The sequence below is a fragment of the Neofelis nebulosa genome, chromosome 2 (assembly GCF_028018385.1).
Source record: "Neofelis nebulosa isolate mNeoNeb1 chromosome 2, mNeoNeb1.pri, whole genome shotgun sequence".
In the NCBI taxonomy this organism is placed as follows: domain Eukaryota; kingdom Metazoa; phylum Chordata; class Mammalia; order Carnivora; family Felidae; genus Neofelis; species Neofelis nebulosa.
In genome coordinates, this window is record NC_080783.1 from 60509655 (window position 1) to 60535286 (window position 25632).

Sequence of the window (25632 nt, forward strand, 5' to 3'; positions counted from 1 at the left end):
TTATAGTTGCCATGTATCAGTGAGAAAGAAAGTATTCAACTCAATGTGGTTAAGAGTGATTATTGGAGAGAGGGGATTATTTCATGTCACTGAGTTGAGACTCCTCAATCCAACCAAATCAATATACAAGTTCATATTTTTAGAAAGTGGCTTTTAAGTTGTGGGAACTGAAGTCTGTAGTTTTTAGCCGTAGGTTGTAGTCTCTTTGGTCAGGCTTATAGATCAGAAGAGACTTAAAGTGTACTGAAGGCTGCTTGGTGAGTCCGTGAAACTGGAACAAAGAAGTGCCTACAGGAAAAGGTTGCCCAGAAGCTTCTGGTGTGGGAATGCTGCTTCTCTAGCAGGTGCTAGCAAATGGTTCAAACTTCTCTCCAGCATATTCTAATGCAATGCAGCAAGATGACATGTTTTTAGAAAGATTCTGTCAAGCCCTAATCTACAATAAAGATTGCTTCTGATTTCTTCTTGTTGTGGGAGAGAACCTCAATTAGCTACTAATCTTTCTTTTCACATATAGGATCTTTTGAGTGTTTGCTTTCCAGGAGGTGTGTCTAAATGTCTATTAGATACCCCTAAGCCAGATATTTAGACGCAAAAATAAGATGCTAACTTTCTGGAGAGGCAGAAAGTTTTTTCAGTTGGAATTGTTCTATTTGAGGTCAGACAGAAACTCATTCATTTTTTTCCCCTTATGAATTGGCCTGATTAGGCTCAGATATTCATATAATGATAATAGCAACATATTACTAGTAAATCTTTATTTCAGGAATAGGGGCTAAGAGATGCAAAATAAGCCAACTGTAATATTCCACAGCAGTCACTGTCTATTGTGACATGTTCAACCCTTACAACTATGATTTTCATGCAAATATAAACTTATGGATTATTAAATATCCTTTTCTTTCTCTTTCTACAAATTTCAGCCTCATATTCATCATTTGCCCTCTCTTCCATTACAAGAATTCTGTCCACAGAGCCAGAATTAAGCACTGCAAATCTGCCTCTTCCAAATTTGGGAATAGTTTGTTGAGCACTTTTGGGAAATAGAAAGTGAATGTAAGACTTAGAGACAGTGTTCAATTTTCAAAACTTTTGTAGGATTAGTGCTTCTTAATCAAAGAACTAGAACACCCTCACATTTCCTTTTATAACTTCAAATTTAAATCTGGGCTTGGTACATGCTGGAAGTTAACATTTATTTAATAGTTTAAAATAGAATGAATATAGAAACGCTATGTTTGAAGTTCTACTTTCCCTGAAGCCAGGGGGTCAGGCTCTTGCTGGGTACAATCCAAAGGCAAGAGAATAGTGTTCATCACACATTTTGGAAAAGTATCTTGTGCTGAAGATGCTAAATGAATTGACATATACAAGCCAATATAAATATATATTCTGTCCCCTACTCCTCCCCCACACAAGAAGAATATACGTTGACCTAACCTTGCTTTTTTAATGTATCTTAGAGATCATTTCAAATCAGAAGATAAAGTGCTACCTCATCCTTTTTCTGGTGTTTCTACATGCACTTTTGGGAATGCCATTGTACAGATATGATAGATAACTTATTTAACAATCATTTATTGACAGACATGTAGCATTGTTAACCCCCGAATTTACTGTATGCGTGATGAAGGATAAAGCACACAAGAAATTATGAGATATCTAAATCTATCATCCCTGTGTCCTTGAAAACCCAGAATTCTCACTGCGGAAGAGAGATCGATGTTAGGCTTCAAATCAATGACCAAACCAATAGCAATGAACATCTTGAGTTTTGAAATCAAGGCTTCTTGGGAGAAATGGCTGATTCCAGGGGCAAGGAATGTCTAAGATGAGCCTGGGCCATCTTGTCATACTCCGCCCATCCTACAGCAGTACACACGCATCCCTGCCCCACATCTGGCACTCTCTGTCCCTCTTCCTATAGTGCTTATTGTACTTGGCATTTTATAGACTTGTTTCTGAACTGAATTCTCCATGGAAATGTTAGCTCCATAAGGACAAGAACTTGGTTTTACTCACTGTTCTACCCCCGGCTCTTGGCAGCTACTCAACAAATATTTACTGAATGAATGGAAGAATTTCTTCATTGATTCATTCTTTTTAGCAGGTTTTGTTTGTAGGTGAGTGAAGAGGAAACTCTGTGAGAGTTGGCAATGGGCAGTTTATGTTCAGTTGAGGGGTTTGCGAGGAGTTGGTAAAGGGGACCTTATGTGTTCAGGTATACGACGGAGTGGTGAGAAGAAACTCACTGTTTCCTTTGCCACTGTGCTGTAAAGAAGCGGGTTCAATGACTTGCAATTGAGTAGAAACTTCCTGATAGAGAGGACTATTAAGTTATGCCGTTTCCCCCCAGCTTTTGGCTTTTTAATGGGCTGGGTTTTGTGTCTGATAACATGAGGAAAAAAATCAGTGCTGCTCAAATTTTAATATCTGTATGAATCCCATGAGGGTCTCACTAAAATATAGATTTTAATTCTACTGGTCTGGGGTGAGACCTGAAATTGTCCATTTCTGCAAAATGATCTTCATTTTGTGGATCACTGCTCTGTGATCCACACTTTGAGCATCCAGGAATTAGAGGACTACCAGCAGCACCCTTTGAATCCATAATGTCATAATCCCTTACTAAAGTGTGAGTGTTGGGGCGCCTGGGTGGCGCAGTCGGTTAAGCGTCCGACTTCAGCCAGGTCACGATCTTGCGGTCCGTGAGTTCGAGCCCCGCATCAGGCTCTGGGCTGATGGCTCGGAGCCTGGAGCCTGTTTCCGATTCTGTGTCTCCCTCTCTCTCTGCCCCTCCCCCGTTCATGCTCTGTCTCTCTCTGTCCCAAAAATAAATAAAAAACGTTGAAAAAAAAAATTTAAATAAAAAAAAAAAAAAATAAAGTGTGAGTGTTTCCTAAACATTGGGTTTAGTTGATGCAACTATAAGGTCATCACCCTAGCAACATTTATATGACCCAAATAAATCAGTATGTTTTCTAGTTAAAGGAATAATTTCCAAACCATTTGTATTTATTTTTTTTAAATACTCAAGGACCTTACAGGAAAATTAAATGCTTACAATTTATTAAAGGAAATGTATTTGGCCTTTAGGAGTATTTGACTAATATATACTTAACATTCACAAATAACACACTTTAAAACTTCTAAATTACAAATAATTCATCTCAACCAAATTCATTACATAAACACTTAATAAGGTTTCCAAGCATAGGTGTAACCCAGCATAATTCTTATACTCTCCTCCTCAGGGATTAAGGGGAAAAGTAATCGCATTCAATATTTATGTAATTAGTATTCGAAAATGAAGGAGTGTTCACAATATGAATCTAAATATCAATGGCACAAAGTAGTTTCAGAATTTGCTATGTATCTCAGTCTCTGTCCTTATTGTAGGTGGATGAGGCAGAGAAGGAGTGTATTAATGGACAGTAAAACATTCAGAGACTCTCTGGAAAAGCTACCGAGACAGGCTGAGTGATGACCCAGCCAGGACCAAGGCCCAAACCACACTGCAGTTTCCCTTGGCCCAGCCTCATGGCCTCTGCCATGGGGCATCACTGAGACTCACCAAGTGTACAGGATGGATCCCAGAAACTCTGTCGCTGCTCACCCTAAAACCCAGCCTTTCCCCCTGCTACCCTCACCCAAAGAAATGGATTCTGCAAAGACTGGCAGAGTTTGGGTCACACAGTTGTGTTTTAACTGTGGTGCCAAACTTGTAAAAACTATTTATATGATATATAATCAAAATTGCATCTATCTTACCTATCCTGAAAAAAAGCCAAACTTCCTATCTCTTAAAAATTTGGAAGTATTTTCAAACAAAAATTCTTACAAACCCATTTAGTATAAATTAACCCTTAAAATTATGTAACATAGTTAACACACATATAATAACATATAACATAACGAACCACCATGTTCTATAATTCTATTTTGAGTAAAACTGTGAAAATATCAACTTATTCAATGGATATTTGAGAATGTCCTCTGTACTATGCTAATGTGACTCATAGGAATCCAAAGGGGATTATTCTGGTAAATTATGCTGTTTGGTTATAATGCTAGATTTGGATTACAAAATGTTTAAAAATGAGATCAGCCTAATTAGAGACACACTCTGACACAATTGGGGACGGCACAGAAACCACTTAAAAAATATTAGCCCACTACAGGCGATTTTTCTCATTCTCTGTGCTTTGAAGTTTCATAATCAATGCTGTTAGATGAAACAGTTTAAATGGCCATCTGGGGAGATTAGGGATCAGGTGTAAGTATTCCTAAATTTCTTGATTTTTAGGGAATCTATGGAATATATTTTCTATAGACATCAATTGTGTCCAAGTTGACCTTTGGGCCCTTCTGCATTTCTTCAGTCTCCATGACTACAAATATCTCATGGCTCGTGCCACGGTTATGCACATATCTATTTCTCCAAGTACAGCACGAGCTCCTTAAACTAAAAAATTGTGGTGTGCCTGCATGGCTCAGTTGGTTAAGCCTCTAACTCTTGATTTCAGCTCAGGTCATGGTCTCAGGGTCTTGAGATCGAGCCCTGCGCTGGGCTCGGGCTCTGTGCTGGACACAGAGGCTGCTTGGGATTCTGTCTCTCTCTGTCCCTCCCCTTAGCACTTGTGTGCCTGCATGTCCTCTCTCTCTAAAAAAATGTTAATAAACAAGTAAATAACAAAAAAAATTGTGTCCTTGTTATCTTGGAATCCCTGTGGTGCTTTGTTCATAGAGATTATTCATTAAATATTTATTTAATACATGGAGCAATCTCTGGAGCTTTCCCCTGGCAGTGGTATGAAAAGAATGGAAAGAATTTTTCCTCTTTTCATTTCTCAAGTTCCAGTTTTGCTCTTTAGGGTTGGATATGGAAAGATTAAGTTTATTGGCTGTTAGCAATCAATTTATGGACTATTTTCTTTTTGCTTCTTCCTTCCTGGGAGTAACATTTCTCCTCAGTTCAAATCTAAAGTAAGGTGTTTCAGGTTGGAAGAGAGAAACATTAATTTCAAGTTGACCTTGTATTTCCTTTAGATCAAGGAAGTTCTAGAAAGCAGATTGTCCTAGAGAAATGAATATAGCCATTGGTTTCTGTATTAAAACTAATAAATATTAATGTGGAACAAATTAATTAAGATAAAACTTTCCAACAGGAAAACACAAATACGTTTTCCTAGCTTTTAAATGCATGCTTTGCAAAATGCCCGAAGCCATTATTTTAATAGCATAGTAACTCCCAATTGGGAAAGGTAAAATAATTACCATGAAAAAACAGACTTCTTTGTCCATGAATTGAAAACCATCCACTAAATGGACTTTTATACAATCTTCTGCATGTAGGTGTATTTGTCTGTATTGATTGGAAATTTTAAAAGACTTCGTTTTCTGTCTCAGGCCACCCAGTAGGTTAAAGCTATAATAATAAGCACAATTTTAGTACCCATACAGGACAGGAACACACAAATGATTTCGATAACCTGTACGGGCTCCGGAACCTGATAGTAGCATTTGATTTACGTTATATAAAATTCCTGGAATAGCAAAAACCTGTTAATGTTTTCAAGAAACCTTTTGAGCCTTTACAAAGCTCATCGAAACAAAAAATATCAAAGTCCGAGAGAGCGTATCATACAAAGTATGAAAACAAGGCAGGAAAGCATATATGTTACCTTAAGATACCAGTTCATTTCACAGCTGGCTTCTACACCAGGGCCCCTAAACACAGTCTTCTTTCTTTGTCTCTTTTAATCATCAAGTTGCACTAGTGCAGATGATGGTGTCAATGAGATACGCAAACTGTGTATCTTAAAAGGCCAAAGAAATAAGTCGAGTGATATATGAAACGTGATCTATGAAATAAAATTTGATTACACTCATAGTTTTCTTCCTCTCCCTTTCTGTATTTTTCTAATTTTCTGGAGTATATAGAAGAAGAAGAAACCCAAATTTTAAAGCCTTACTATTACTGGAGAAATAATAAGCTTATGGAGCCTTAATCATACTTTAGAAACCTGGCATTTCTACCTCAGGGTCGGCAGCTTTTTATTCAAAGTAATTTGAAAGGCTTTAGAAATACTTGAAACATCTGCGAGTACAATGAGAAGGAATCAAATGTTATTGTTCTTTTATTGACTAGAAACTTAAACTGTGGACATGATTTTTTTTTTTTCTTTTTAAGTAAGATGAGGATTACAGCTCCCTCTGTGGACTTATTTTCACAGGGTCTCTTGGAAGGTGAAATGTTCCGGTGCATATACAGCAAAGCTATTGAAGCCCCTTGATTAAAGCTTTCAGCCAGACTGGGGTTAATGATTAAAAGATTTGCTGATTTACAGGCTGTTTCTAGAGAAAACACCAAGTGTCTCATTCCCATCTGCCGCCAGTACATGAGGCTCCAGATTCTGGAAGGGTTATTTTGCAGCTATGAAACAGAACCGTCTAATGTGGGAAGGTAGTCATGACTGGCTGTAAGGGGAACACAGACATGCTCTGGGCACCCACCCAAGACAGTAAGAGAGGACTCCATTACTGGAAGGGAGGAAGGAAGGAAGGAAGGAAGGAAGGAAGGAAGGAAGGAAGGAAGGAAGGAAGGAAGGAAGCAGGGAGGGAGGGAGGGAAGGAAGAAAGGAGGGAGGGAAGGAAAAAAGGAAGGAGGGAGGGAGGGAGGGAGGGAGGGAAGGAGGGAGGGAGGGAAGGAAGAAAGGAGGGAGGAGGGAAGGAGGGAAGGAGGGAAGGAAGGAGGGAGGGAAGGAAGGAAGGAAGGCAGGAAGGAGGGAGGGAAGGAAGGAAGAAAGAAAGGGAAGGAGGGAAGGAAGGAAGGAAGGAAGGAAGGAAGGAAGGAAGGAAGGGAAGGAGGGAGGGAAGGAGGGGAGGAAGGAAGGAAGGAAGGAGGGAGGGAAGGAGGGAGGGAGGGAAGGAAGAAAGGAGGGAGGGAGGTAAGGAGGGAAGGAAGGAAGGAGGGAGGGAGGGAGGAAGGAGGGATGGAAGGAGGGAGGGAAGGAAGAAAAGAGGGAGGGAGGGAGGGAAGGAGGGAAGGAAGGAGGGAGGGAAGGAAGAAAGGAGGGAGGGAAGGAGGGAAGGAAGGAGGGAGGGACGGAGGGAGGGGACAGCCTCAGCTGTTCACATGTCTTAGCTAGAAGTGAGGGAAACAATCTCCATGTGATTTAATTTTGTACTAAATTATCTTATTTCAAAACTTTGTAAGTAAAATGCCCTGGGTGGTTCAGTATGCCTGAAAACGCCATAAATTATCGATCTGTTAGTTATTAGTTGGTAATATCATTGCTTTTTCTTACTTAGATAGCCAGTTTGAAAACTACTTCTATCATTAGGAGTTTAAACCTCAGTGATCTTAGAATATTTTTAAAGAAGAAGCCCATGAGGGGTACCTGGGTGGCTCAGTCGGTTAAGTGTCCAGCTCGGTTTCAGATCAGGTCATGATCTCATAGGTTGTGGGTTCAAGCCCTATATCTGGCTCTGTGCCAACATTGTGGAGCCTGCTTGGGATTCTGTCTCCTTCTCTTTCCACTCCTCCCCTGATCTCTCTCTCTCTCTCTCAAGAATAAATAAACATTAAAATTTAAAAAAAAAAAATAAGGAGCCCATGGGAATCTTTAGAAAGACACAGAGCAAACTCTGAGACTATATAATTCATATGAAAACTGGTCTCAGGATATAAATGTAATCATAAACCGGGGTGAAGGGAAGATCATGAAAGTGGTTTTCTTATCTGATTTGGGGTTGTGGGATTCTTTTCTCATCTCAACTGCTTAGGGCCTTCCAGAATAGGAATACAGAAAAGAAGAAGAAGAAGGAAGGTTTGTGGATTCATCCTGTAAGAGACTATTCCAATCTAAGGGGAGAATAAGAACAAATATTTATTGAGTGCTATGTGCTAAGTGTTTCACATGAATTATCTTTTGGTGGTGGTGGGGAGGTCATATAATATATAATAGTAAGGTTTTTTCTCTTTTCTTTTTTTTTTTAACGTTTATTTATTTTTGAGACAGAGAGAGACAGAGCACGAATGGGGGAGGGTCAGAGAGAGGAAGACACAGAATCCGAAACAGGCTCCAGGCTCTGAGCTGTCAGCACAGAGCCCAACGTGGGACTCGAACTCGCGGACCGCAAGATCATGACCTGAGCCGAAGTCGGCCGCCTAACCGACTGAGCCACCCAGGCGCCCCTATAATAGTAAGTTTTTTAAGTTTTTACCAATCCCCCTATCCACGTCCCCCCTGGTACCCCTCAGTTTTTTCTCTATAGTTAAGAGTCTGTTTCTTGGTCTCTCTCTCTCTCTTTTTCCCCCTTTGCTCATTTGTTTAGTTTGTTAAATCCCACATATGAGTGAAATCATATGGCATTTGTCTTTCTCTGACTGACTTAGGAAATCTTGCTTATTGCAACACATGGATGGAGCTAGAGAGTATTATGGGTGAAATAAGTCAGTCATGTGAATTATCTTACTGAGTACTCACAACGATCCTTAAAGAAGGTACTCTTATCATTCCCATTTCACAGATAATGAAACTGAGACTCAGGGTCATATGGCTGGCAGGTGGCAACTCTGGCACATGAACCCTCTGGTTAGCCACTACCCTATACTGCCTGCTGCAGAAAATGCCCTTGGCCACCTTCCTTGTGAAGTAACGGCGATTTTTAAAAAGAGCCAATCTTGATCACGTCCTTTTCTATTTAAAACCCTTCAACGGTTCGCCTTTCTTCTTGAAACAAATCCAGACTTCTCAATGCTGTCTAAAAGCCTCTTCCTGGGGCGCCTGGGTGGCGCAGTCGGTTAAGCGTCCGACTTCAGCCAGGTCACGATCTCGCGGTCCGTGAGTTCGAGCCCCGCGTCAGGCTCTGGGCTGATGGCTCGGAGCCTGGAGCCTGTTTCCGATTCTGTGTCTCCCTCTCTCTCTGCCCCTCCCCCGTTCATGCTCTGTCTCTCTCTGTCCCAAAAATAAATAAAAAACGTTGAATAAAAAATTTAAAAAAAAAATAAAATAAAATAAAATAAAAGCCTCTTCCTAATTTCACCCCTTGCCTACCTCTCCAGCCTCATTTCCACCATTCTCCCCCTTGCTCCAATTGCTCAGAATGTTTTCCAGTCCCTCAAAAACACCAAACTCTTCCGTTCTGGAGGTTTTGTGCAATCTGTTCCCTCTGCCTTTAACCTGCATTCTCTTCCCTTTTCCTGACTTCCTCACCTTCAATCTCAGGAAGATGTGCCAGGCCCTCTATTAGCTGCTTCCAGAGCTTCTAGCTGCTCCTACATGTGACCACTGAGCCCTTGAAATGTGACCAGCCTGGATTCAGGTGTGAGTGTGCAGTACTTGCTTAAGTTTGAAGAGTAGATACAAGAAAAGGAGTGTAAAATATTTTGGTAATAATGTTTTACATTGGTTACATGTTGAAAAGGGAATCTTTCAAGTACCTTGGGCTAAACAAAATATATCATTAAAACTAATTTCACCTGTTTATTTTTACTTTTGAAAATGTGGCTGCTAAAACATTTTAAATTACACGCGTGACCAGCATTATATTTTTTATCAGACCGTGCTTCTTTAGGGCATCTTGTACTTCCTTTTATTTTTTTTTTATTTTTTTATTTTTATTTTTTTTTTTCAACATTTTTTTTTAATTTATTTTTGGGACAGAGAGAGACAGAGCATGAACGGGGGAGGGGCAGAGAGAGAGGGAGACACAGAATCGGAAACAGGCTCCAGGCTCCGAGCCATCAGCCCAGAGCCTGACGCAGGGCTCGAACTCACGGACCGCGAGATCGTGACCTGGCTGAAGTCGGACGCTTAACCGACTGCGCCACCCAGGCGCCCCTGTACTTCCTTTTAGTTGTAATAACTTCTTTACTTTCTGATTTATTTATTTATTTATTTTTTTACCAGAGGGAAGGTCATCTCTGTTTTATTCCCCAGTGCTGAGAACAGAGGCTGGCATAGCATGCTTGACTCTTCGCATAAACATTTCCTTTTGGGCACACAATATAAGCTTCAATGATTCATATGAATGTAAATTTGGCTCATTGGGTTTAAAGGCTTAAAATCAAATAGGTAAAAAAGAAGAATTCCTGTAATATTCTAGGACAAATAGGATTGCTTATGTCATCTACTGGTTCAGAACCCACATCTAAGTAGCTCAAAAGATTTAACAAGATCAAATCTTGTTAATTTCCACATCATACATGTTAAGACAGTGAAAAAGAGATTATGATTCCTACTGAATGGAATGCATGGGATTTCTAAAGCACAATGCGTATTGCAATCAAAGCTATTGCAAAATGTGATGTCAACATTATTCTCATAAGTCTTCTGTCCTATTTCTTCATAAACAAGAGATGAAGACTAACCCTAAATGAGATATTGATTGCATTATGATGTTATCTGAGTACACCAGAGGAAGGGGACTGATTTTTTAGCAGTCAGCTAAATGTGCCTCCCTGAGGAGAAGGAGTGAACAGGTACTATTTCCTGTTCCCCCTTCATTAGGGCACAGACTTTCTCCCCATCTTCAGACCTGAGCCCACAGTGGTATCTCACCCACACTGGCTTAGAGTTGGAATGAAGGGGCCACCCTATGCACACTGGATCTCAGTCAGTGTCTTTCCCCAAGGTTTTCTAACTGTAGTTGCTGGGGAAGAACCAGGGACTGGTGGTGGCCATGTTTACAGGCTTGCAGAGAAGTAGAAAGAAGTAGAGGCTTTGGCTTCTGTTAGCAGAGGGCCAGCTCCACACCTGCTCTTCCTGTGGACTGGGGATGTGAGTCTTCAACTTCCCCTCTTGTTTGCTTTTGAGGAGGCCTGATATGGATTTCTGTCACCTGTAATTTATGTAGTCTGGAGTTATACAGTAACTTAGTAACTGCATTCTTATGAAGAGGGAGAATGTCAGGGGGTGAATAATAAAACATTTTCTTGGAAATCCTTTGCGTTCAAGTGACATGGCTCTTACAATGCACAGACGACGTTAGCACTTAACTCCAATCTCTGTCAGTAGCATTCTGATATAATTATCTGTTTACCTACTTCCCTCCTAAGCTGTTTAGGCTGTTAGGCTGTTTGCTCTTTGAAGTCAAGAATTAGTTTTATTGGACTTGACATCTCTAGAGCCAGAGCATGTGCCTGCATGGCACATAGTAGGCACTTAATAAATGTTAGTTGATTTTAAAAGGATTACATAAAATATGATCACTTTTCATCCTATTGTGGAATTATTTCTTTCCTTCAAACTTTATTAATTGGAAGTTTGTGGCTAGGCTGGAAAAATTAATTTATTTTAAAAAAGGGGGTTATTAGCCCATTTAGTAGTATAAGAAACTATAAAAGAGAATGATTATAAGCTAATTAAGAAAGCAAATTGTTTCAAGCAGGCCATAGCCATTTAAAATCACTGATTCATATAGAAATAATTTGTGGGCTCAGTTACAAAAACCATCCCTCTACCTATTCATTAAATTAGGTCCCTGAGGATGTCTATTGAGCAACGCTTTGTTAGCTTGATTCATTTACTATTTGTACTTGATATATTCCATAAATCAACCTTTTATTAATTTGAAAGGTGATATCTGCAGTTGTATACAGAGTTTACTTACAAACATAAATTATCTTAAAATCTACAAAATGTAATGTGGGGGGGGGGGATGAACTTAATAAAATCCTTGTTGATTTTTGTCTCATTATTTTTATTTTTTTCAGACACATTCTAATTTTATTCATGCCCCAGGCATATGCTACTTAGTATAAATACCCAACATTTAATCTCATTTTCACTCTCTGATGTTTATTATCATTAACTATTGGCTGGACAGAGGGAGAGTACAAAAGCCTAATTATATTCCTGGATGCTTTCTAGTACAGTGACCTTCAAACCAGGTCTCCAAACTCCCCTAATCCTCAGCTTTCCCTTTTATAGTTGTTGGCAACTGCATCCTTCCATGTGGTCAGGGCCCAAACCCTGAAGTCGTCTTTAACTCCTCTTCTACTCTCTCACCTCACATTTAATCCATCACTCTTATTTTCAAATCCATCCAGAATGCAACACTTCCCACACCTCTCCTGCAAGCACACCATCGTCACTCTCTCTCCAGGAGGTACCACACTAGCTGCCTAGGAGTCAAAGAATTCAGTGACCTTGCTATTTAAAACTATTTCCCTCTCATCTGCTGGTTTGTGTGAATGAGATTTCCCAGCACTTACCCATATAATATCTAAGAAGAAGAACAGAAGTGATGTTAAACCCATTGCAGATATAGAACGAATTCATTTTTAGAAAGCATCCAAGGCATTCAATGAAGCATTTCCAATAATAATTTACTTTAATATTTACTAATTGTTTATAAAAATCTATAAAATATTTATTTTACTTTGACAGTTGTGTACTACTACTGTCATAACTCAGGCCAGAAGAAAAATTTTCACAGACAGCTATAGTCATAAGAAAGATTTAAAATTTACATACTTCTTTTTGATACATGAAAGTATAAAAGGGTAATCAAGAAGAAACTTTCAATCAAAAATGCATCACAACATGGAGGTGCCATTTAACCCTGGACAGGTTACATTTGAACAGTTAACATGAAGAAAAATTATCTTCTATTTTAAGACACTGTTATGTTTGAGCCTTTGTTTTTGCTGTTGACTCTGTATGTTAACTAACGCATTGACACAATTAAAAGGTGATTTGTTCTGGAAAAAATACATTACAATAAAATTCTGTGGGGGGAAATAGAGCAGGAACATGATTTAAAGGAGGAAAAGAAATACCATAATATTGCTAATCGTTAAAGAAGAGTGTGTTTACAGTTTTTAAAAATGGTGACTAGCAAATTGTTTCTCGTAATGCCTAACTCTGGTATAATACACAGTAAACATTCTATAAAAATTTGCTGATTCATAGAATCACTTCTTGGGAAAATCTGTTTGATTTACAAGATTGGAACTCAGTATCTTTCTATGGACTTGCAAACCAGATACCCCTTCTTTCAGGAAAGTCAAATATCAACATATTAGATTAGAAGACATAAATAGAGGAATGAATGAGATGGATATTCTGACTAATTTGAAAGTTTCCAAGTAGTAGGTATTTTACAAAAGAAAATAACATTTACTATTAATATTTCCACTTCCACTTTCATGCAAGCATTTCGTGCCATGTAACTGAAACTTCAGCTTTAAGATTAGACATGCAGAAACACGGGGATGGCCACCAGAGGGAGCCCAAGTGTTTTTCTGAATAAACCACACACCAAAGAGAGAAAAGAAAATAGAAACCATAAAGGAAGGAGTGGGGCGGGAAGGCCCACTATTACCTGTTTCAGTCACTTAAAAGAATTTCTTGTTGAATGACATAGCTATTTTTGCATTTATGTTACAAATTCTTTTAGTAGGCGGTTGTACATTGCAATGCTTTGACACTTTTAGGAGAATTGGTTAAACATATATTTAAAAATCTCACATACCCTAAAACTAGAAGGTCCAGGGTAGACTGCCGTGAAAACATCCATAATGTTCTGCTGTGCCCCCAAACAAGCCAGGCCCCTTCTCCAGCTTATCTTCATGTTCCGGTTCTTATTCTATCCTGGTCCATCTTTGTAGTCAACTCTGGGTGTGGTTTCCTCACTTTGTTTGGAACTGGACTATCAAATTACAGCACTGAGTGAGCACTTGGTATGACATGGGAATTTTTCATTCTCCTGGCTGAGCCAAATTACTGGACATTAAGATGAACGACTTTCCATTTGGCATCCTGCAGTCTTCCTAGAACAGAGAACTGGACCAAGTCCTAACAGGATTCAAGAGAACCTCTATATGGCTTCCCCAGAACCAATCTCCACTTAAATCGAACCCACTGGCCAACCTCAGTGATTCCCCTATCCAGGTTGGAAAGATGGCCTGGGGCTGAGGCTACAGACAGGGGTGTGATCTTGTTTAGAATTAAGCACCAGGGAGGTTTAATAAGTTCTAAATTTGAGCGGTACAGAGTTTTGGAATTTTCCCATGCCTTATCTTATTTGATCTCCCAATAATCCTTTTACTGTGATAGGTAAGGGATCGCCATTTTGTTGATGAGAAAACTGTAGCTCAAGGAAGTGAGTAACTTACTTGTTTAGTGTCGCCCCTGTTAAGCGTCAAGGACAGAAACTGATGCATTTCTGGGGACACAGACTATAACAATGAACAGGTATTAATTCAGTCATATTCATGTCTTCTGGGATAGAAAATTATCACCCTCCTTTTCCCTCATGTTACAAGTGAGTGAAAAGCATCACAGACATGAATTTAGTGACTTCGCACTTGTTTTACCCAGTATTTCCATGGTATGTTTTCCTAAGTAGTTTTTTCATGTCTGGATGGGATAATTTTATCACATATGCAAATAAATTAGCACAAACAAATTAAATTCCACAAGATTAGATCCTTTGCTGAATGCTGCTGGATTTAACATGCTTATTAATGCTCCAAAGCATTCTTACTAAATTTGACAATGATACCCAATTGGGTGGAGGTGGCTGGCCCTTAGGAGAAGTGGAATAAAATTTAAAGTGACCTTGACAAATTAAAAAGTTAAAGGACAAAATTCAATAGGCAACATTGCAGAGTGATTCATTCCAAAGAAGGGTGTGTGGAGGGCAGGGGTGGGGGCTTGGGGAGAAGCAAAGGAGAACCACAGAAATAAGGGAGCACTGCCTGGGCAATTACAGAAGAAAAGGAGTTGGAGATTAGAGTGAACAATAGGTTCCAAAGATATTAGCAATCTAGATCTGTCATTTTTATTGGGAAGTACAACTAGGGGGAAATTCAAAGTGAATCCCATTCACACTTTTAAAATAGACCAAGTTTTAGGGATAAAAGTATATTTGCTTGGGACCCTGAAATACCTGGAGCTTGGAAACCAGGTCTTGATGACTTTGAAAGGGATACTACAAAGTATAGTGTTTAAAATAATGGAAAGTTTTTATTTTAGATCTGATGACATTAGCCTCAAAAGAGAAAATTCTGGATCTCTGTTCCTTTATTTATGCAATGCTCTTGGCCTGGAATATTCTTTCCCTTCCACCTGAGTAACATCTACTTTCCATCAAGAGTGGACACAGGCATTTCTTCTTCTGTGAAGCCTGCTCTGAACCCCTCCCCCTCTCCCCAAGAACTGCACAGAATGTGTCTCCCATGAGTCTCCTAAAAGTGCATACCGGGCGCCAGCACTGGCTAACCACTTGGAATAAATCATTTCATTAATCCTTCTGGAAGCCCCTTGGGGTAAGACACTGCTATTATTTCCCCTGTAGATGGAAACAGAGAAGTAACTGACCTGTGCACCTTCACACGGTTAGTATGTGGCAGAGTTGTGACCGTAACTCAAGCCTGAAGAGCTCCTAAGCTCACGTCCTCATGCCACGCTCTCCCGACCACAGGTCCCATGACTTGTACTTATGTACTTATGTGTTCACACTGGCTCTAACTCCCTGAAGGAGGGGACCATGCTTTATTTATTTTCATAGCCCCACATGGGGCTTGGGATTGATCACTACATGCTTGTTAAAGATTTTCAAGAAAACAGATGGCACATTCTGTGGGTATTTCTGAGTCATTCTTTGAGGGAAAATAAAAAAATAAAACTAAGTTGAAGTGAACAGAATTTAAACATTTATAAAAACTGGCAACTAGAATTATGAACAATGACATCATATTAGAAAAGGTAGTTTTACAATTTCATTTTCTGGAAATTTTAAAGAATGAAAATAGCTAAATATACGCATACATACATATGTATGTATTTATATATGTACGTATGTGTATATGTGCATCTATCAATCATCTACCTTCCACGTAATTTTACTTAAAGGTAAAGAGAATGACTACAGAATATTTTAATATCTATTTGACACAGAATTGTTATTAGAAAAGGATCCAAATCCTAAATGACATGTAATCACTATATTAATTTACCCAATCTGAGAACACTACAGACTTCTCTCTCCTAAACATAAGACATATTTAGCAAATAATTTGGTTTCAATTTCTCAAAACAAGAACAATAAAAATTCAGATACATCAAACAAAAATGATACCATCTAATTTATTCTCACCATCAATTGAGATAACGTGCTAGCAGCCCAAAGTTACTGGTGATGAACATAATTGCCTGTAGCACAGGATAAAATATTTCTGGAGACGGCAATATACTCTCCCGTGACTTTGAAATCAGCAGTATAGTATATTACTATCAACATGACATTGTGTTCCTTGCCCCTGCTGCTAATGGAACTGATTCTCAGCACCACGGCCAATATGGGCCTCACCTCAAGGCCATGCCATTTTTTTTTTCAACTTTTTTTTTTTTTTTTTGGGGGGGGGACAGAGAGAGACAGAGCATGAACCGGGGAGGGGCAGAGAGAGAGGGAGACACAGAATCGGAAACAGGCTCCAGGCTCCGAGCCATCAGCCCAGAGCCTGATGCGGGGCTCGAACTCACGGACCGCGAGATGGTGACCTGGCTGAAGTCGGACGCTTAACCGACTGCGCCACCAAGGCGCCCCAAGGCCATGCCATTTTTTAACGTGAGAGCAGGGAAGACGCTGTTGGCTTCAGAGACTGGGGAATCTCATTTCTTGTATTATCACTATTTTAAACAGTTAAACACTTGGATGTTCTCTGTGATATCTTGCCCAAGTCAAATTCTGATTACAGAAAAGCCTGAGGGGATGTATTCCAAGCAGGGTGAAATGTGGTAAAGCTCAGTGGCAACCCTAGGAAACCACAAGCATCGCAGCAACATTAAAAAGTTCTATTCCATTAAAGAAATCTAAGCACCGTAGAGAAACCAAAATGAGAGCACCGAAATATCCAGCAAGTTCATAATATTATAAAAATAACTCTAAACTATATGAATGAACCACCACTCCAATGCACCCCAATAAGTGCCCTTTCGTCCAGGAAACTCACGGTAAGCCGGTCTTGTGAACATTGCTGAGAACATTCAGAGGTCACAAACCCATAGCTTAACTGGCAAGAGGGGGATCAGGTTTTTAGAGTGTTACCCACATTTACCGTTCACTATCTGGATAAAGGGCAATTATACATCATCTTAAAAATTCAATCAATATACCTCTGCAGGAGCTAGAGACAGAGAAGGCACCGTCAGCTTTTATAACAGGGCAGAGGACCAGATGAGACAAAAGCAGGAAGAGATTCAGCGAGGGCATTCTGCCCCATAAAATGCATAACTCACAAACACAAACACAAACATTTCTTCAGAGACCTAGAGCTGATGCTGTCCTTGGCACCTTGGACATTAAGTCACCGGTGTTTTTGCAGGAGGCGGGGCAAAGTAAGTGTTGGCTCCCCGAGCTATGTGTTCCAATAGGCCAGCTAGAGAAATGAATATTTACGCTCAACGGGAGGGACGGAGCCAGCAACACTGTCACATCTAATCTTCACTTGAGTGATAAGTGGTTTGTCCTTTCAAATCAAAATGAGCAGGCTTAGGGTTTTCTGTCCTTTGCGTGTGGTTGGTGTGCCCTCCTTTGCAGAGCCTCGCGCCTTTGGCCAGTTAAAGGATGTGTCATTGCATGGCGGTGACAGCACTAGCTAGCCATCCTCACCCCAGAACAGAGAGAACTGGCTGCTGGCAGTAAACCTGTGAACTCTGGCCAAGATGTCTTGATAAGCTCTGGACGTGTATCAGTCACGTTTTAAAGCAGGACTTTAAAAATGGTTTCACAGAAAATGTTGGTTTGAATTCAGCAGGTGTTCTAAAGCTGGAGTTGAAAGGTTTCACAGGGTTTTTAGGGGGTTATCTAAGTTGTTGTTGTTTTTTTTATATTTTAAGTTTGTATGAGGATACACAGTTTCCCTTTTCTTCATCTGGCCCAGAATCATAGCCCATCTATAATGGTAAAATAAGATGTTGTTATTTAATAAGTGGGAAATATTTTGGTTTTCTTTAACCTTAAAAAAGAGCACCAATAAATGTTATTATATTCCCCAAAAATGCCTGAAATTCCTATCCTTTTGACTCTAATAGCTATTTTCTTCTTATTGTTGTCACCTTAATGAGAATTTTCAAGCTGTGTAAATTATATCTCCCCTATTTGCCACTTAAAACCTATGTCTTTATAATAGATGCCAAAAATTATTCTTTATATAAATGACCCATGATTTTTTTTTTTTAAATTTTTTTTTCAACGTTTTTTATTTATTTTTGGGACAGAGAGAGACAGAGCATGAACGGGGGAGGGGCAGAGAGAGAGGGAGACACAGAATCGGAAACAGGCTCCAGGCTCCGAGCCATCAGCCCAGAGCCTGACGCGGGGCTCGAACTCACGGACCGCGAGATCGTGACCTGGCTGAAGTCGGACGCTTAACCGACTGCGCCACCCAGGCGCCCCCCCATGATTTTTTAAAGTTTGACAAACTCCTGATTTCAGTCATCTTCTTAAAATAAGACCTACCAAATAGTTTTACAAGACCCCCAAGCTTGCTCGTTGCTAATTGGTAGCATCCAGTTCATCTAGTGCTGAGGAAACCATTGAGCTCTAAGTTGATTCATGTTTTTTTTTAAATATTTTATTTAAATTCCAGTTAGCATACAGTGTAATATTAGTTTCAGGTGTACACTATAGTGATTCAACACTTCCATACAACCCCCCGTGGTCATCACAGCAAGTGCGCCCCTTAATCCCCATCACCTATTTCACCCATCCCCCTACCCACTTCCCCTCTGCTAACTGTCAATTTGCTCACTATAGTTAGAGTCTGTATCTTGGTTTCTGTCTCTCTGTCTCTCGTTTTACCCCTTTGTTGTTTGTTTTGTTTCTTAAAGTACACATATGAGTGAAATTGTATGGTATTTGTCTTTTTCTGACAGACATATTTCGCTTAGCATTATACTCTTAGATTCATCTATATTGCAAATGGCAAGATTCCAAGAAGCCATTCCATGGCTGAGTAATATTCCAGTGTGTATATATATAACACCACATCTTCTTTTTGCATTCATCAGTCGATGGGCACTTGGGCTGTTTCCATAACTGACTGAATTATTGAACTGATTAGTGTTTTATATTGGGAAAGTACTCTTCCATATTTAGTAGGAACCTCACTAATCACACTGTCAACACTGTAACTGCCTTAAAAAAAAATGGGACCTCAGATGATCCTTTTGGAAACTAGATGTTTATAAATAAGGAAATGGGATTACTTTGTGATATCTTCCTGAGTCTATTTTCTGGCTCCTTCTACTTTGAGGAAGAAAAGGATAAACTTCTAAAATTACATAACTCCATAGCAATCGCCTGTCAAAAGGATGGAGTACAATAAGGAACAAAATCTACATAAGTAGCAGAAAATTTTAGACAAGTACATTCCTCCAAAGGGCAACTGTAACTTTCAACTATAAAGCTTTCTTGTAGTTGTGAGTTTTAGCTTCTGTGTTAAACATGGTCATTCAACAGGGCACATACAGAAGACGGAAAAATTACAACTTAAACAGATCAAAGGGAATTTATTTATAAAACCAACAGCCCCAAACAATCATAACCCTATCAAAATAGTCTACTTTATTGGCCAAATGGTCATTTTTCTTTTTCTTTTTAATCTTTTTTAAATGTTTATTTATTTTTGAGAGAGAGAGAGACAGAGCATGAGCAGGAGGGGGCAGAGAGAAAGAGGGAGACACAGAATCTAAAGCAGGCTCCAGGCTCTGAGCTGTCAACACAGAGCAGGACACAGGGCCTGAACGCATGAACCACGAGATCATGACCTGAGCTGAAGTCAGACACTTAATCAACTGAGCCACCCAGGTGCCCCTCATTTTTCTAATATTTTATTAATTATTTTATAGGTTCCAGTACCCTGTGTCATCTAAAGTTAAATGATGTCCCTATCAATTACAGCAAGCAGTAAACAAAATAATCCAGCAAGTTAACTGCCAGCCCATTTGTTTCTATGAAAGTGCAATTGATGAAAAGAAAGTTCTTTTTATGCAAGGTGAGACTGTGTCTGGAAATAAAATAGAGCTGAGAGGCAGCTAAAACACCACTTACTGAACGCCTAAGTATTTGGTTAAAGTTAAACATGATGATTAATGAAATCAAGAGTAGGAACTGAAAAGGAGACTATATTCTCTCCACAAAGAAGCTGCTGGACACCGAAACAATAATAGTCTAAGTGCTTTTATTTCGGTCCACAGGCATGTTATTGCTATTTAGAAACATAAAGGGAATATACGATCACCCCATGTGTAGTTAACAGAGGTAAAGGATAAAAGAAATCATCATAACACAACTTGTCTCTTATAAAGGAAAAATTTCAATTAACACCACTTTAAGGCTCTTAAGCTTCTTTTTATCTTTCTAGAGCTTTGACTCTATTCATGAATGTCTTTCATCTCATTTGCCTTACTTTGACTGATGGCATTGAAGAGCTTTCTTAAAAGCATATGGTGACATTACATCCACTCAATTTGCTGATGGAGAAAAAGGGTGCTTTTCTGTTTGTTAGAGAATTTGACATAGAATGAATTACCCATGTAAATACAAATAAACATCCACTACAACTGATACTGGGGAGACAGCCTAGCCCCTAAATCTTCAAGGGCAATATACTGGTAACAATTCAATGTGTCCGACTTCCTATAAACTTCAAATTCCTATTTTGTCACGAAGTGAGCTACATGATGACAGCTGGTACGCCTCTGCTTAGAACATTGTGCCTGTTGTCCCACTGCAGGGAGGTCCAACCTAAAGGTCACGAGGGGCCTAAGAGAGACAGAGCTTCCTTTTGAAGCTTAGAACATCTTAGACCTCCTATGGCTTGGCCATTCTGTCTCTGGCCTCCACATCACTGATGGTTCCTTGATGAGGAAGCACCAGACTCTTTCATCTTCTTTACTTGGCTAGTGATCTGTGTATTACTTGTTTTGGAGTGCTCTGGGACATCCGTATCCAAAACTGTGGCAGGATGAGTTTGTTAGTTTAGACTCTAAAGGCTCGTGCTTTGGCTTTCCGTGAACCTGATTATCTAGAGCTTTGCTCAACCTACAAAGATACATATGTTATATATAATATATATGTTATATATATACTTTTGAATATATGTATATATTTTAATAGCAAAAGATCAACAGAAAGACTCATTGCAGGAGGAATTTTAAGGAGAACCATAAAAGGCAAAAGAACAGTTACTTCATATAGAATAGGATATTTTTCAGTGGAGAAAGATCTTGAGAAAATGATACAAGTCTCGAGAAAATAATAATTACAGTAATAGTCTTAACATTTACTGAGCTCTATTGGACTCGTCTCTATGCTCTCCACAGATTATCCCATTCAGTATTCATAATGGCCTTTAAGGTGGTCACAACTAACATCCACGTTTAAGGATGAGGTGAAGAGGGGTGCCTGGTCGGCTCAGTCAGGTAAGTGCCCAACTCTTGATTTTGGCTTAGGTTGTGATCTCATGGTTTGTGAGTTTGAGCCCTGCATTGGGCTCTGTGCTGACAGCATGGAGCCTCCTTGGGATGTTCTCTCTCCCTCTCTTTCTGCCCCTCTCCCGCTCTCTCTCTCTCTCTCTTAAGATAAATAATAAACTTAAAAAAATAAATAAAGATGAAGCAAAGATGTTTAGAGAAGTCAAGTAGCTTGTGTAAGGCCCACAGTTAGGAATTGAAATTCTCTGCTGAACCACACCAAGTGAAATTTTGGTGTGACATTTTAAGTGACGTTGCTGGGTCTGGAACCCAAATCTGTGGTGGTACAACAGTGGGTCAGAATTCCCAACCAGCCCTTGAAACTAACATTATGAAAAGAAGACCTAAGGAAAGCTAGAGTAAGATCTCGGAAAAGGGATACAAATAATTTGAATTGAGTTAAGAAGATATCTTTGTCCACAAGACACAGGAGCAAAAGCAGGGAAAGGAAAGGAAAAGGTTCTGTAATGATTCCGTAATGTTGCCACTTGGGTAGAGCAATCAAGGAACACAACGATACATCTAAGAGAGCCACCAAGCATGGCTTCAAGTTAATCACTACACACTTCCATCACTAACCCTTCCATGTTGCTGAAAAAATTTAGATTCTAGTTAATATATAATTAATACTATTCTTATTTGCATGCAAAGCCAATCCCATTGCACCACTACCATCCTTGAAATGTGCACCTGGTACTGGTTCTTGGTGAAGAGATTGCCCTAAACTCATTCTCTTACCTGTCTATCTTAAACAATTAGAGCACTTACTTATTTGCAGCTTCCGAAGAGAAGGATTGGAATTCGTGTACTTGAATACAATTAAAAAAATCAAACTGACACTGAATTTCATATGTTGTATTACTACTAAGGAAAAACAACTAATTTTCTGTATGTTGTTCAAGTAATGATTTGGTCTACTGCCATGGATACATCGTGGGAAAAGGAAAAACACTCAGCAATTGTACTGTTTGTCCCTAGAATAACCTTTCTTCAGACCAGTTAATATCAAGGACATGTGATGACCATGTCAGAGCAATCGACCTTCTCCTCCCCCGTATTTCAAAGTGACTCACCAAAGATGCCAGAGTAAGATTAGAAAAATATTTATCGCTCTGTTGAATGTGGATGGAAGAGTTCTCTTTGTTGGTAGGGTTACTATGATTATTTTTTTACCTTATGATAGTGTTTAGAAGCTAGGCAGAGAGGGTGCTACTCACGTTCTCCTTGTCAGGAATCCCTAGAAGAAAGAGAGAGAAAGAGAGAGAGAAAGAGAGAGAGCATGAATTGTAAGACGAATCTGTAAAATGGAACTGAAATTCTTTGCTGAATCAAACCAAGTAAAATTTTGGTGGTTCCAATTTGTGTTTCCATCAAAACTTACATCGTGCTGCTTAGAAAAATAGCAGCACCCACCAAAATCTGTAACATACATAAATCAATGAATCAGGAGCAGGGCTGTGTGCCAAACAACAAAATCTCGTAAAAATCACAGGTAAAAATCCATCTCTGATTCATTTATACTATACAAACAACTAATTCCTGTGTGTTAGGCACCAGAACACTTGGAATCTGGGACAGACATGTCAACTCTCAAGGTTGCACATACTGTATTTTTACTTTTCAAACTATCTCACAATGCTCCAAGGATTTCAACCTAGCTTCAAGTCCTACATAAAAACCACAGAACGCAAATTCCATTTGGGGCAAAGCAAATTCCTGCTGCCTCCAAGTCAGGTCTGAGCATGGCAGTGTCTGTTTCCAGGGGTATCCCAGTTTTCTCAGTGAAAAAGTTAATCATCCATCCATTTACACATTTGTTCATTCATTTACAAGCATTTCATGAGCCACAGGCAGGCCCTGGTCCTTTGCACTTCCTTTGGGGCTGTTAACACTGGCTCATATGATAAGGGTAGCCAGACTGGAAGGTCCACAGCCCCAGCAGAGCTTAATGCTTCCAAGTGGCTTTATATTGGGAGATGGAACCACAGGTGGTTTGTATGTGTGGCTTACCCCTGGGCCAGTCTGAGGTGGTCTGCAATGTAAAAATACAGTACATCCAAATTCTGAGTAAACAGCACATTCTATGTTTAATAAAGGAGTGCACAGGGTTTACACAATTGGCTTTAAAAGAACTGAGTGCCCACTTTAATAGGCAGCAGCAGGAGTGCCTGGGTGGCTCAGTCAGTTGAGCACCTGACTCTTGCTTTCAGCTCAGGTCATGATCCCAGAGTCATGGGATCGAGCCCCATATTGGGCTTCACAGTGACCATGGAGCCTGCTTAGGATTCTCTCCCTCCCTCTCTCCCTCTTTCTCTCTCTCCCTCTCTCTCCCCCCTCTGTCCCTCTCCCCTGCTCGCACATGTACTCTCTCTCTCTCTCTCTAAAAATTAAAAAAATTTAATAGGCAGCAGTAAAGTACACAGAATGGGTAAGGGTGGAAGAGACATTCTGGAAACGCTCCCTAACTAAACTTTGAGCCCCAAACTGAGATAGTACCAGGACATCAAAGCCCAGGCAGGAGCAGGGGGACAGAGAGAGTATTAAGGGGCATGTTTGCCATCAGTTCCCAAGTCTGTCAGAAGGAGTAAGGGTGGCCTAATGTCAGCACTTTGAAACTTTGAATCCTAGCCATCCATTCATTATTCCATCCATGTGTTCAACAACCCTTTGAAAAGACTGGAGTTGATTGTATGAGGAGATACAGAGGTATAACAGAAACTTCCTTTCTAGGAGTTTCAATAAGATACACAGTTGCACAAATCACACTATCTGAGTGACTAGAAATTAGGGTATCTGTAGAGATATAATACTGAAAAGATGATTTGGGGCCATGCAGGAACTTGAAAGTCGGGCTAAGACATGAGGAATCTTGGAATTTGACCTTCTGCGGCAAGCGGTGGGCAATCATTAAAATGTTTCAAGGGGCTCCTGGGTGGCTCAGTCGGTTAAGCATCCGACTTCAGCTCAGGTCATGATCTCACGGTTCGTGGGTTTGAGGCCCATGTCAGGCTCTGCGCTAACAGCTCAGAGCCTGGAGCCTGCTAAGGATTCTGTGTCTCCCTCTCTCCCTCTCTGCTCCTCCCCAACTTATGCTCTTTCTCTCTCAAACATTAAAAAAGTGTTTTGAACAGAGGAAAAAGGAGGGAAGGGTCTGTTCAAACTGAAAAGACACTTACAACATAAAAATCAGATGCAAGAGCGTGGTCCTTGAAGTCCAATTTGAGCAAAGAACTATAAAGACATTCAGTGGGAAAAATCTGAATATGAACTCAGCAGATGATGTTATTAAGGAAAGTCATACCAGTTATTAGGTGTGATAATGGTGTCGTAGTTGTGCATGGAGAAGTCTTTATTTTCAAAAATACCTGCCAAAGAATTTGGGGTGAAATGTGTGTATGTGATTAGAAGGAAATAAGGCAAATATTAATATTAAAATATTAAAGTGTATATAGCAATTAATAAACCCATATTTAAGTATTAAAATATTAAAGTGATGAAGATATGGATATTAACTACATCATTCCAAATGTTTGAAATTTTTCACAAGAAAAAGTAAATTTAAAAAGTTCTGTGGAAGTCAGGTATAAGTCAGGTGAAGGGTAGACCAAAGGCGAGATACTGAAGCTTCAGAGTCAGTTGAGTCATTCTTGCCCTCAGGTCAAAAATGATGAGGCCCTTGGCCAGGTGGCTGCAGAGGGAACAGAAAGGAAAAAACATGAACCCTGCAAAGGAAGGAGCAAAGGACAGGATGGGGGATTAACCTCAGTGCATACGGGTGACAGAAGGGAGGACTCCAAAATGGTTGAGGTTCAGAGCCTGGAATGGGAGAAGAAGAGTGCAGATGGGAATGGAAATGTGGCTTTCAGGACAAGGGATGGGTTTTGTGGGAATCGGGATGTGTTCTGTTACTGACACTGTGACATTAAGAGGCCAGCAGAACATCCAGGTGGAAAGGGAACCAGCAGTCGTTTGGAAAGCTAGGCCACCACAGAAACAATAAAGCAGAGGTATTGGCTCGGGAAGTCTGCATCCACTGTAAGAAAGGATGGTCATGGGGAAAGTATAGAGAACAAAAGAGAAAAACAGTCAAGGGTGGACTCTTGGGTGGGACCCAAACTTCTAGCTGAGAGGAAGAAGT

At 39.8% G+C, this 25632-nt stretch overlaps 1 protein-coding gene across 10 annotated transcripts in view; it reads right to left on the reverse strand.

Moving 5' to 3' along the window:
* The window catches only part of RAPGEF4 (Rap guanine nucleotide exchange factor 4), a 290928-nt gene that overhangs the window by 99981 nt on the left and 165315 nt on the right, over positions 1 to 25632 (reverse strand). For 9 of the 10 annotated variants that reach the window (XM_058713839.1, XM_058713831.1, XM_058713862.1 and 6 more), the window contains one exon: positions 22712 to 22731. The exons of the other annotated variant lie outside the window; for it this stretch is intronic. In XM_058713839.1, the coding sequence (XP_058569822.1) occupies positions 22712 to 22731 (20 nt within the window). The remainder of the gene's footprint in view (positions 1 to 22711; positions 22732 to 25632) is intronic. 10 annotated transcript variants of the gene reach the window in all.